The sequence below is a fragment of the Xenopus tropicalis genome, chromosome 1, assembly GCF_000004195.4.
Source record: "Xenopus tropicalis strain Nigerian chromosome 1, UCB_Xtro_10.0, whole genome shotgun sequence".
NCBI lineage: Eukaryota > Metazoa > Chordata > Amphibia > Anura > Pipidae > Xenopus > Xenopus tropicalis.
The window spans coordinates 74,739,302-74,752,732 of NC_030677.2; the positions used below are offsets into that span (position 1 = coordinate 74,739,302).

General features: G+C 36.6%; 1 protein-coding gene across 1 annotated transcript; it reads left to right on the forward strand.

Annotated features, from left to right (window-relative positions):
- Positions 1–927: 927 nt before the first annotated feature.
- On the forward strand, positions 928–10,420 carry adh1a (alcohol dehydrogenase 1A (class I), alpha polypeptide). Its single transcript, XM_002934770.5, has 9 exons — positions 928–1,026; positions 2,333–2,434; positions 3,604–3,745; positions 4,204–4,291; positions 4,893–5,109; positions 5,637–5,897; positions 8,126–8,261; positions 8,536–8,674; positions 10,130–10,420. Exons 1-9 carry the CDS (start codon positions 1,009–1,011, stop codon positions 10,152–10,154), a joined length of 1,128 nt encoding a protein of 375 aa, XP_002934816.1. The 5' UTR covers positions 928–1,008; the 3' UTR covers positions 10,155–10,420.
- Positions 10,421–13,431: the final 3,011 nt, after the last annotated feature.

Here is a 13,431-nt window from a genome sequence, read left to right on the forward strand (position 1 = left end):
ACATTGCATCGCAATTTGGATGTATTTGCAAGGGTTAAAAATATAATCGAACTAATAGAAGAATCTAATATGTAAACTACATGGAAGCTTTGCCAGCCAACACCAATACGCCTGTTGGAAGGGAACGCTGCATGTTGTGTCTGCATCTGACAACAAAAGCTGATGGTGTTGGAAAGATTTTTTTTTTTATTGAAATACATTGACTGTCAAATATAGATGCAGGAACAAAACATGCAATACAGACTTTGGCTGTGGGGATCAGATTTTGTAGGATCCTACAAAATCTTGTGCTGTTGCATGATGGCAGTTGCACTCTCTGCACTAGCAATAAGGCCCTCCCTCAACCCACATTGAATCTATGAATGGAGGGCACTGGGGACAGCATCAAAAAGGCCACTGCAGGGCAGCCAGGTAATTAGAATTGCTCCTGCCTATGAATTTTCTCTCCTGTAAAAAGTGCCATTTAAGGCCCAGTTTCACTGCCCATGTCTGCCCACAAACTCATGTCATACTCCTTAACCATCTGGAGCGAGATAAGGTGCTTGTGGACAACCTGCAGTCAAATTATGTCTGCTTACGTGAAATAACATTCAATCATTCTAAACAAGATAAATAAATAAAATAAATTCTAAATAATAAATGAAAAAAAATTGTAAAGTTATTTATATTAATTCCACCTTCAGCATTTACACTGACCATTCCAGTTAATAACAGTTGACTGGCGGAAAGAGTCAAACATGCTGATAGCACTATTACACAGCATTTTTTCTCTGTTAGCTCACACCTAATATTTCGCAGCCCTGTTTTTAACCCTTCACCCAGAAATAGGTAGAATGCCACAATGGAATGCACTGCACTCTTTACAGGCATGTGGAGTTAAAGACTGAATATGAATTGAGCCAATCATATGCCTATATACTGCTTACAGGGAGTGGTCCCAGCTCCTATATAGCACTCTCTGTTTAGTCACTGAAAAGAGCAGAAAGACTTGCTGAAGCAGCCGGAGACATGGACACAACAGGAAAAGTATTTGCTCTTTCACTAATACTGATAGAAATTGTGATTATGATGCACATTTGATTCCTAGGGGAACTACAAGCATGAACATTCTGAGTTACCCATTCCAGAATATTGCACAAAGTTGTAATTTTTTAATTCTTTTCTTCTTGACAGGTAAAATGTATTTTGCTAAGTATCTTTGTATTTAAGCAGGATGGTGTTGCTGGAATTGTGATACAAACACACACAGTTTTCTGAAAGGAATTAAAAAATCTGAGTTATGGCAGTTACAGTGCAAAATCCCTTTGTGTTGTTAAATGTTGTATACAAAATAGATTTCAATTCAATACATGTAACATTTATTTACAGTTATTAGTCATTCTGAATAAAACTGAATATTTTAACCCAAAAAACAAACAGCAGCACTGAGTTATTATGAAACTACAACTCCCAGAATGCATCCACCTGCAATAAGCTGTAGTGGCAAACAAGTGCAGAATACTTGTTTTATCTTTAAGTATGTGTTATGGCCTACTTATCTGTCACATTTGCTCCAGTTGTGCTTGGCTAGCACTATATAGTCAGTTGTCTGTTTCCATAAGTAACAACAAACTATCAGTGCTTTACTATTGTACAAAAAAAATTGCGTTTGTGACAGATTTAATTAAACATTAGGAGGTAATGTTGCTTTTTGATCTAGAATTAAACAAAACTGAAACAACCTGGCAACTAGTAGTTCTTCCCCTTTTACATAGCACTGGTCTATAATATGCCATGTAGTTTTAGTTTCCAGTGCTCAACCAAGATATATTATTCAATTAGAGAGAGTCCGAAAAAGGGCAACTAAACTGGTTAAGGGGATTGTAAGGTCTCAATTATGAAAGGTTGGACAGGTTGGGGTTGTTCATACTGGAAAAATAAGAGATATAACCCCCACATTTTCATAAATCATAAAATACACATTAGTAGGCACAGCTGACACAAGGGCATCCATTCAAATTTAAAGGTGCTTTTATCATCATATCTGAAAAATGTGAGAACTGTAAACTTGTAAAATTCTCACTGATGTGGTTGTATTGGCAGATCCAGGAAGGGATTGATTGGCTTTTTAGCAAGTGAGAAAATATCAAGTTAGTTAAGTTAGCTTTTAAGTTGGTCCATAAACTGGTACAGTTGCCATCTTGGGGTCAGGGAGATTTGTTTACCCCCTCTGAGGCAGGCTAATTTTTTACCCTAAATGTTATGCCTTGAATACAAAAGTGCTTATTTTTCTTTAATGACATACAACAATATGTTGTTTAACCTTATCTAACACAAGTTATTTTTGTTTTAGGTGATCAAATGTAAGGCGGCTATAGCATGGGGACTACACAAACCACTCACGATTGAGGAAATTGAAGTTGCACCCCCAAAAGCTCATGAAGTCAGAATAAAGGTACAGTTATTCAAACTGAAATGTAACTTAAAGTTGCAAAGTTAAATCTGAATAAAGAACAGTACAGTGTACAGGCCGTACAGTTCTATCTGGCAGCCTAGTTATATACGGGGGTCTAGATGTGACTGTTATTGTACAGTTTGATTAATTGGCTTCTCATCCACCCTGAAGAACCAAGAAAGTTGGAAAATAAAAGAAGTACCCTGTATGTACTGTATATAGCCTGCCTAAGCTTAAGTAATACGTGAAAGCACATTTTGTCAGGTGCAACCACAGGTGAGTGGCTGGCAGGTAGGAGCCTATGTGCTGATAACCCAGAACTCCCTTAAAAGGCCTGACAGCCAAGTTAGAAGAACAAAGGAGTTTTAATGAATATAAACAGAATGGAAATAAAAATAAAGTACAAGCCTGTGATAAATACAGAGTCCGGTAACAGGTGAATCCAAAGGCAGGCAGGGGTCAGTCCAGGCAGTGTTCTAGCAAGTCCATTAATCAGGCAATGGTCGATTCAGACAGAGTTCTAGCAAGATCCGTAGTCAGGCAAGGGTCAGTCCAGGCAGAGTTCAAGCAATCCAGAAAGTCAGGCAGAAGTCAATATCGCAAAATCAAACAGGAACAAGGCAGGGAACACAGGAATCAGGAATCGGAGGTGGCAAGACCAGGCTCAGCGGGAACGATGATCAAGCAACTGGGTGTTGCCCGAAGAGGGTTTATATAGGTGGGTAATTAGAAAAGCAGCCACACATGTGATAAACAATATATGTTGTGACATAAGCAAAACTGGTAGAAATGCATAAGGCACATAAGGGCAACTGATCCCAAGGAGCTCATGGAGCCTCCTGTGGCTCACTAAGAAAGTGCACTTGCAGTCCAGCACCAAGTCCAGGGTTCGAATCCCTATAGTTCCTGACACATTTGTTCTTTTCCTCCAACAGTTGGTATAGTTTATTTGCAGTGTTTGCCCTCTTTAACTACAATTTAATGTTGTTTGTAATAGCTTGTTATTTAATGAAGAAGTTGTTGTATGAATATGCGTTAACATAATAATTAACATAGAATTATTACAATAAGCCACTAGACTACTTAGCACAGTTTGTTCAATGACCACCCATATCTTTATTAGCTTTTTATTAACTAAATCTGCTTTCTTATTTTACTGTGCATTGTAGATTTTGGCATCTGGTATCTGTGGCTCAGACCTCAGTGTACTGAAAGATAAACTTAGTGGTGTTAAATTTCCAACTATTTTGGGCCATGAAGCCATTGGCATTGTTGAAAGTATCGGTAAGGATGTAACTGTCGTTAAACCAGGTGAGTATTGTATATGAGTATCACTTTTTTAAGGAAACAGTGAGGGGTCCTAATGTCCATTTTTCCTATGTAGTTGTTTTCTTTTATGTGCTATGGCCTTCCCTTAAAAGTCAAAAGTGCTGTTCTGCAACAATTATTCTTCCAGCCACTCACACAAAATAATTCAACTGATAATAAGATCAGTTGTATTACTTATTATTTGGAAGTAGATCTCTGTATTTTCTAGGGAGGCTGTATTGTCATTTATAAACAATGGGCAAATTTGTACCTGAGCTGTAACCCATGGGAAACAATCATATACTGTATTTGATTTTAATGTTCAAAAAGCCAGGCTCTAATTGGTAGCTTATAGGTTACTGGCCAGGTGCAAATTTGCCGAGGGTTTATAAATGAACCATGTAAAATTTTCAACAAACTTCATATAAGCACATTTCATATTTTTAACTTGCTTCCTTTAGGTGACAAAGCAATCCCATTGTTTGTACCTCAGTGTGGACAATGCAGAGCTTGCAAGACTCCAAACTGTAATGTGTGTGAAAAAAATGAGTAAGTTCTACTTTTGTAAAGTGTGTTAGTTAAGATCAGAGTTGGTGAGGTTGAACAAGCAGTTGATAAGCCAGCCATGACTGTAAGATGAAGGGCTGCTAAGTCTCAAACATAAAATAAATATATTTATATTTGTGTGCCTGGCCTGTCATACAAAGAAGTTCCAGGATAGCAGTCTTTATGTTAATGGTAAATTAACCATTCATTGGGCACACCACATTATCTGTAAGGGTTTGGTCATGGTCACCTTAGCCAATCAGGTTACTGTAGCAGGGGTCTAGAAATTGCTTACTGCCCTTCATATGCTCAGGTATTAGGGCTCTGTTGGAAAGAAAGCCTTGTTTTTTTTAGGTTGGTCATAAAAGTGCCATGCAGCAGTCGCAAGAAGAGTCATACATTTTGAATTGACTCCTTTGACTAGAATGAATTTGTACATGGCATCTAGGGACACATAATCTTTGTGCTCAAAATAGCCATTTTGTTAGGTTAATGAATTCCCTATTATAAGCCATAGCCATACTTTTTCTTATACATTTAATTCTGTAGACAAAAACAACAAACAATCAAAGCATAATTTGTATTGATGTTTTTTCTCTACCAGCTTTACTACCAAAAAAGGGCTGATGCAAGACAATACCAGCAGATTTACATGCAAAGGCGAACAAGTCTATCATTTTATGAGCACAAGTACTTTCACAGAATACACTGTTGTGCCTGACATATGTGTTGCCAAAGTGGACCCTGCTGCTCCTGTTGAAGGCTGCCTTATTGGCTGTGGATTTGCTACTGGATATGGTGCAGCAGTGAACACCGCTAAGGTAACTAGAGACATACTATATGATTTTATGCTAATATACAGTAGCTTAATATTGCAATTATTGATCATGTTTAGATCATGCTGAAACATATTCAAGACTATGAATGAAGCCGGAAGTGTCCAGAATTACTATCTGGGCCTGCCCAAGATAACCCACTTGAAATTTTCCACGAACACACATTGTTTTTGTGATAATGATTCACTTCTTATATGGAGTTGTATCTGTTACATGGCTGGCATATGATACTGGATGGAAATGTAAAACTAAAACAGAGAGGATCCCCTAAATACCTATCCTGTTGAAAAACATGTCAACAGGATTGCCCTTGCTCATTTTCAGTAGATGAAATGTTCAGATCCTATATTAAAGGGTAATTGTTAGTGATGAGCGAATCTGCCCCATTTCGCTGAAAATTTAGCAAATCTTTTTGAGGAATAATTTCACACATCACTATTAATTGTAGTCTAAATAGCACTTATGGATCCTTATTTGCTAGCCTGCATTTTTTAAATTTGTATTTCTTGCAGGTTACTCCAGGATCTACATGTGCTGTGTTCGGTTTAGGAGGTGTGGGGTTTTCAGCTTTGATTGGCTGCAAAATCGCTGGTGCAGGTCGGATTATTGGAGTTGGCTCACATAAGGATAAATTCCCAAAAGCCATAGAGTTGGGAGCCACCGAATGCTTGAGCCCAAAGGATTATGACAAACCAATTCAAGAGGTCATTAGAGACATGACTAATGGCGGAGTGGATTTTGCCTTTGAATGCACTGGGTATATTGAAACAATGGTAAGGATTTTTGTTTTGCAGATGTTAATACTAATATTAAAAAACTAGTCTCCCATACAATACGTATACAGTGGCTGTACAATAAATATTGTTACTGTTCATTAGTTACCCAGAAATAAGACATTTTACCTGCAGTAGGTAGTACACACTGGGATGGCGCAGTATTGGGCTTATTGTTTATATGTCAGAGAACTTCACTGCAGCTTTGACTTTTTACATCAATTACTACATTCCAGCCCCTCCCCATTGTACTTAACTTCCACTATTTCTCGTTGCTTCCCTGAAGAGGTGAGTAGAAAGATCAGAGAAAGAGATTAATACTTCCAGTGCTGTTATGTTTTAGAGATGAAACAGTTATCTATAATGTGATGTACAGGGAGGCTTAAAAATATGAAAAATGTGAAAAAAGAAACCAAACGAGGCAAAATCACATTCTACCAATCATTTTTTAATGAATCTGCTAAATCTAGCATAAGTCTCAAAAACTCGTATTAAAAAATAATGTGATTTTGCTAATACAGCTCCCCCTGACTTCTACTTAAATTTTCCTGCTTTAAGAGGGCAATTATATATATTCATATTCAAGTTTTATTGAGTTTAAATTTCAAACTTTTGAGTTCAAGAAACAAAATTTAAATCCACTATTTTTGCTGCATAAAGTAGCAAAAACTTAAATTCAATGTCATAATATGTCTTTAAAGATACAGTATAATCATTGCACTAACAGAATAAGAAGGAAGCTCCACCCAAACACAAGCATGTTTATTATAGCTACAGACAAAGGGGAATGGGGATAAAGAAGAAGGGGAACTTTAAGTTCAGTCCTGGAATAAAAGTGCTGAATAAGATCCTATGTAGGGCCATATTAATAAAAAGGTACAAAAGGAACATCCATCCAGGGCCATCCAGGACAGGGGGCCAACAAGCAGACTTTTTATCTTGTATAACTTTTGAGAGAAGCATATGACAGAGATGGCAGGCATCTCATTTAATCAACTGACAGGATGGTTATTTTAATTTCTTACGGCACCCCCATTTTGTCATTTATCTGCTCCTGGGTGTGTGGGAATCATGTCTACTTCAGTAAATATAAAAATGTATAGGTTACATGCTTGAGTTTTTTCCATCACACTTTTCTTGGGGCAGTTAAGGGGTGATTTATCAATGTTTGAGTTTGATTTATTTTCACGATTTGAGTTTTTTAGCGTTAAAACAAAATTCAAATTATGGTTCAAAAAACTCATAAGTCTGATATTTATTATGGGGAAAAAAAATCCAAAAACTTGAATGTAAAACTCTGGCATCTAAAAGCTTGTGAGTTTCTATAGACGTCAATGGAAGTTGTCCTAGGCAAAGTCAAGCCATATATTTAATTCGAGATTTTTGAGTTTTGGAAGTTTTGGAAGTTTCTAAACTCACAAATTAGAAGTTTTTTTTTTATTCAAACATGTTTTCCATATTAATTAATAAGCAAGCATTCAAATTTTGTATTCAAATTAGAAAATTCCCGTACACGATAATTGATTAATAAGTCCACTAGTGTTCTGCCCAGAAAAATATTTTGCCTGGTGAATAAAATTGGGGTTGGTAAAAATCAATATTTGCCTCCTGCAATAGTTTTGTACAAAAGCTTAAAGCTCATGGGTAACATTTGTGGTGAGCTTGAAACAAAACTGAATAAGATGGTGCCTTTTTTATGCAATCAAGTTTTTTGTTTTGTTCCACCTATGGAAGCGTCAGTATCAGTTCAATTCTAGTACCAATATTTTAGTGCAGTCAGCATGCTACAAATCATTTAAACTGATTTCCATGGATTTACATATACTTTGGCATAGTAACCCTGCAATAATGAAAATGTTTTTCAGGACCCAAAAAGATAATACAGGGCTGTCCAAGATTTTTCATGCCATGTGCAGTTTATTCACTTTTTCATGTTTGGGGCTGAATTAATATAAAATGTCATACAGAGATATATGCTCCATATGCATACATTTCTCCTATTCACAAAGCTATACAGTTTAATAGCAGACAGTTCTGGTTTATAAGGAGATCAGGCATATATTGGCATGGCTTGGGTAAAGTATGGATGTATGGATTAGAAATCTCTCTAACTTTTATTTTAGGAATGTTGCAGGTATGCATATGGGTATAAACTAAATCTAAATGTGTACAACCATAACAGTGATATTATCTATGATTTATTATTTATTCTTTTTGTATTTATTTAGAAAACTGCCTTTGACTCAACTTATTTAGGCAATGGGGTCACCGTGGTGCTTGGAGTAGCAGGTCCAGATGATAGACTTTCTTTTCATCCTGGTGAACTTTTGTTTGGACGTACCATGAAAGGATCAGCATTTGGAGGTACTGAACAAAAAAACAAACAAACAAATGTGCTGCTGTACTAAGTAACATTCCACATAAACTGGCAGTTTTCATAAAATGCATTCTTAAAACAGAAATGTATAGTATTTATTTTACTCCTTCTACATACATATCATTGTGATTCCAAACTAGACCTTGGGACAAAATATAAAAAATGAGGTGTATGTAGGAAAGGACACATATTTTTTATACAATATATTGTATTAGCAGTCATGAGAAACCCTGACAAATGTTCTGTTAATTATATGCATAGGTTTTAAAAGCAGGGATGAAGTACCAATGCTGGTTTCTGATTATATGGAAAAGAAATTTAACCTTGATTTCATGGTGAGCGAAAGAATACCATTGGAAAAAATTAATGAAGCATTTGAATTGATGCAAAGTGGCAAAGGGTATGTATTGTCAAATTAGCAAAATAGAGTACTATCAGTGTTGCCTATGGAAATGTTTATATATATATTACACAAGAGTAAATACTGTAAATTATATCCTTAGAAAAAATGCTCAGTGATGTCATTGATTACAATATATATATATATAAGTGCTTAATGATGGAATTTGTTAGGACTCACTAAAGCATGTGTATAATAATAAATAATGTACCACCTATTGTAAAAGTTGTATTTTTTTATGGTCATGGAACTCCTTGCTGACTTATAATATCTTTATATTTTATCAACAGGGGTGGTACATTATTCACTATATACTGCTATTAGTACAGTTCGCAGTCATCAGTTATAAACTACATTTAGCAAAATTCACGTTTGTGTAGCTTTTTCTACCATGACTAAACTCACTAATTCAAAAAAGCACAACTGTTTCCTTCTTTTATGAAATACTGCAACAGAAAAAAAGTGAACATTGAAATGCGTAAAAAAAAAAAAAAACAAACACCTCAAATCATAAATTTACAGCACTAAAATAGCACAAATAGCCCCGCAAAAAAAACATAAAATATTTTGAATTAAAATTACTGCAAAAAAAAATTGCTTAGGACAGCTCCCATAGGCTCCCACATGACCGTGAAAGCTTTTACATGGCGCATTTCTCCATTCTTATTTTTGGTGGTTTTGATGCATAGTAAATGGTGAAAATTCACATTTTTTTTAAAGAAAAAAAAATGCAAATTGCAGAAAAAAATATTACAACCTTTGATAAATCTGCCCTGTGATATAACCTGTCACGTCTCACTGAAACCCATGTATTTCTGGTATTACAAGCATTACCTTGACATTCATGCCAAAAGTGACACAATTAAACATAAAAATAACCTCTGTGCATTCTGTCAGTTAGTATTCTGGAGCAAGCTACTTTACGTGTGTTTGTTTGTAGTCATGCTGGAATTCTGGGAATAAAAACTACAATATGGGAAAGAAATCATATTTCATGCACACTTTGCAACTTGCCCCAGATTAATGCCCTGCTTGGTTTTTATATCAGCTCTTATGTGACAAAAGAAGTGAGGCCTCAGTCATTAGTTAAGAAAGGTTGAAGACATTTTGTTGATGAGTTAGGAACTGACAAGTGACTTTACATATGCACGGATTTGCGTCATGTTAGCAAATTTTCCATTTTGGTCAAGCAAGTTGTCCATGATCAAACAGTCTAGACAGGCATAGACTTAAATTTCAGTTACATTCAAAGATTTTAGAGCACAAAATTTTTTAAAAATCTGTTGAGATCCCGTCAATGTATCCAACTATTAACAAGACCCAGTCAGAAGATAGCATTTCCTTCCATATCAGAAGCTTTATGCAACAGCCAGGTTTGTGGGGGGGTTTTTTGGCCGGTTGTATCCATTGTTACCATGACATCACATGATATTCTGTCTTTCTTTCTTTTTTCAGAGTGCGGAACATTATTATTTTCTAATGCATTTCTCATGTGAAGTCCACTACATTGCTGCATCCTGACATCCTGATATGTATTATTGTTTCAATGCTACTAATTAAAAAAGTATGGTGATGATAGATAATATAATGATGCAATGCAACATCAACAACAACAATCTTAACATGATGGGGAAAAGAAATTAAAAGAAAGCATTTGAATTGGCTGATAATTGATTTTGCTTATATGAAGAAATGTCTATGTATTTTATATTATGTTATCTTAGAATAAAAAAATCTTTACTACCACATAGAGTCTGAAGTTTACAATAATATCTTTAAACATATTCATTTTGTGTCTGCTTATGTCACATAAAAGGATTTTGTTTTTAGAGCATTTTGGGGGAGATATTTTATAGATAGGCTGGATAGGATAGCTCCATAGTAATAATGATAGTCACAATAAAAGAAGGGAATCCTAAAATATATTTATCTATGTGCTCCCATAATGACATGGTTCCAATTTATGCAAGACTTACAAACAGGTGCAGAAATTGCACCCATTTTTGTGCATCACTGAGTTTTTTTTGTCTTCATTTTTACAATTTCATAAAATAAAACAGTGCAGCTAGTCCCACCTCGCAGTTAAGCTTTAGTTGGTTGTGCACTGTGATATTCTGAGAGAGTTGGTACTTATATATGTTTATTAATATATTCTTTTTTAATTTATTTGATTTTCATCCATTTAAACCACTTTAGGTAGGATCAACCAGGTGTTTTATTTTCTGAAAATATAGCTGCAAAACAAATTGGGGACATTTACTAAGGGGCCTAAAAAATCATATTTTTTTTCAAAGTTTTCTTACCTTGCGTATTTTCGCAGATTTTATCGTTATTTTGCGCAACTTTTTTCGTACTGTGCATCAAAAATTAAGCGTCAAAATCATACTGTCGCAACGAGTATGAAAGTTTCGGATTCATTCAAGCTTCGCTATCGTGACTTTCCTTTGGCCAGGTTGGAGCTGCAGAATTTTGTGGCTTTCGGATGGCCGATACTATATAATCGTGACTAAAATGATTTTTTCGTAAGCATTTTCGTGATATTTGTGATCATCAGAAATTATCCCATTCCCATTTCGGGCACATTTACTAAGCCACGAACGGGCCGAATGCGTCCGATTGCGTTTTAACGCGCAAGTTTTAACGCAACGAAAAAATCGGCAGATTTTGCACAACTTTCGGAATGGCTACGAAAAACTTGTGTTTTTTCGCGCAAATCGTATTGGTAACGAAAAAGTCATAAAGACGCCAAAGAAATCGCAAAAAATACGAAAAGAGGGGTGCCTCTCACCCCTCTACAGGATACCTGAAACAGGGCTACCCAGCTCACACAGCTCTTCATCATGGGGAAGGGAAACAGGATGATCTTCCCTGGGTAAAGCAAACATGTCACCCATTGATAAACCAGGGCAGACTTAATTATAGCAGCTCACACAAGGGATGCACAGATGACCTAACGTATGTGTCTTTTCAGTTAAACATAAATAAAACAAGCACTTCTATGAAGATTCACTCACACCCTCACTTCATTCACAGTGTTCCTCTCACAAAGCCTCCAGTATCCGTGTCCTGTGGAAAGGCAGAATGTTGTGATTGTTTGGGGCCTCCTTTCCTTATCCAATACTTGTGTGTACAAGCTTCTCCAGCATGCCTCAGTACAGCACATAAGTTCCCTACTAACCTACACCTGAATGCTTAGTCCCTAACAAGAAACAATCACCTGGGGTATTAACCCCAATCATTCCTCATGGGTTGAAGACTGCCCTTGCTACCCTAACAGCTACCTGACTACCCCTAAGCTGGCCCTGGCACACTGTGCTCCTATTTACCCTGATCTTAAGGAACAGTAACACCAAAAAATTAGAGTGTTTTAAAGTAATTGAAATATAACGTGCTGTTGCCATGCAATGGTAAAACTTGTGTGTTTTCTTCAGGAACACTACTATAGTTTATATATAATAAGCTGCTGTGTAGCCATGGGGGCAGCCATTCAAGCTGGAAAAAAGGAGAAGAGGCACAGGTTACATAGCAGATAACAGATAACACACCATTGTATTCTACAGGGTTTATCTGTTAGCTGCTATATAACCTGTGCCTTTTCTTCTTTTGAATGGCTGCCCCCATGGCTACACAGCAGGGTTTATATAAACTCTAGTAATGTTTCTGAAGCAAACACACAATTTTTACCAGTGCAGGGCAGCAGTACATTATAGTTTAATTTCTTTAAAATATATACATTTTTTGGTGTTGCTGTTCCTTTAGCTAAGTGCAGTCCTCCTTCTGAGCTCCACTCGGTCTCCTCTGCTTGTCTTGCCATCAGATCTTCATAGTCTAAAGAGGAAATCCCAAGCTCAGACACTTAGGGGCTGATTTACTAACCCACGAATCCGACCCGAATTGGAAAAGTTCCGACTTGAAAACGAACATTTTGCGACTTTTTCGTATGTTTTGCGATTTTTTCGGATTCTGTACGAATTTTTCGTTACCAATACGATTTTTGCGTAAAAACGCGAGTTTTTCGTATCCATTACGAAAGTTGCGTAAAAAGTTGCGCATTTTGCGTAGCGTTAAAACTTACGCGAAAAGTTGCGCATTTTTCGTAGCGTTAAAACTTAACGCTACGAAAAATGCGCAACTTTTCGCGTAAGTTTTAACGCTACGCAAAATGCGCAACTTTTTACGCAACTTTCGTAATGGATAGGAAAACTCGCGTTTTTACGCAAAAATCGTATTGGATCCGAAAAATTCGTAAAGAATCCGAAAAAATCGCAAAACATACGAAAAAATCGCAAAGTACCGATCATTACGAAAAAAACGCAATCGGACTCCATTCGACCCGTTCGTGGGTAAGTAAATCAGCCCCTTAGTTATATAAGTTCCTGTAGGGTGACACCATACAGGCCAACCTTAAGGGTACACCTACATCTGATGCCCTCAAAACATTGTGGTTGTGTGACTTAATAAACACACGGGACTTGTTCCCCACTTGCATCACTTTGTGTGCTGTACCTACTCCTTTCGTCTTTGCTAGGGGAGTGCCGTCTCCCCAAGGTCTGTGCACCAGGTGGGATCGCTACAAAAGAGGTGCGGGTGTGCTTGTGTACATTTTCTTGCTGTATCTAAGCACTGGACAAATATTTACATCAAAATAGACTATATTTTTTCTCCTACCAACTTTGCCAGGCACCGTTGGTGGATACCAACACTTTCAAGGTCTATTGCCAAAGCACTCCAGGGCCTGCCCTGCTCAATTTAACCCT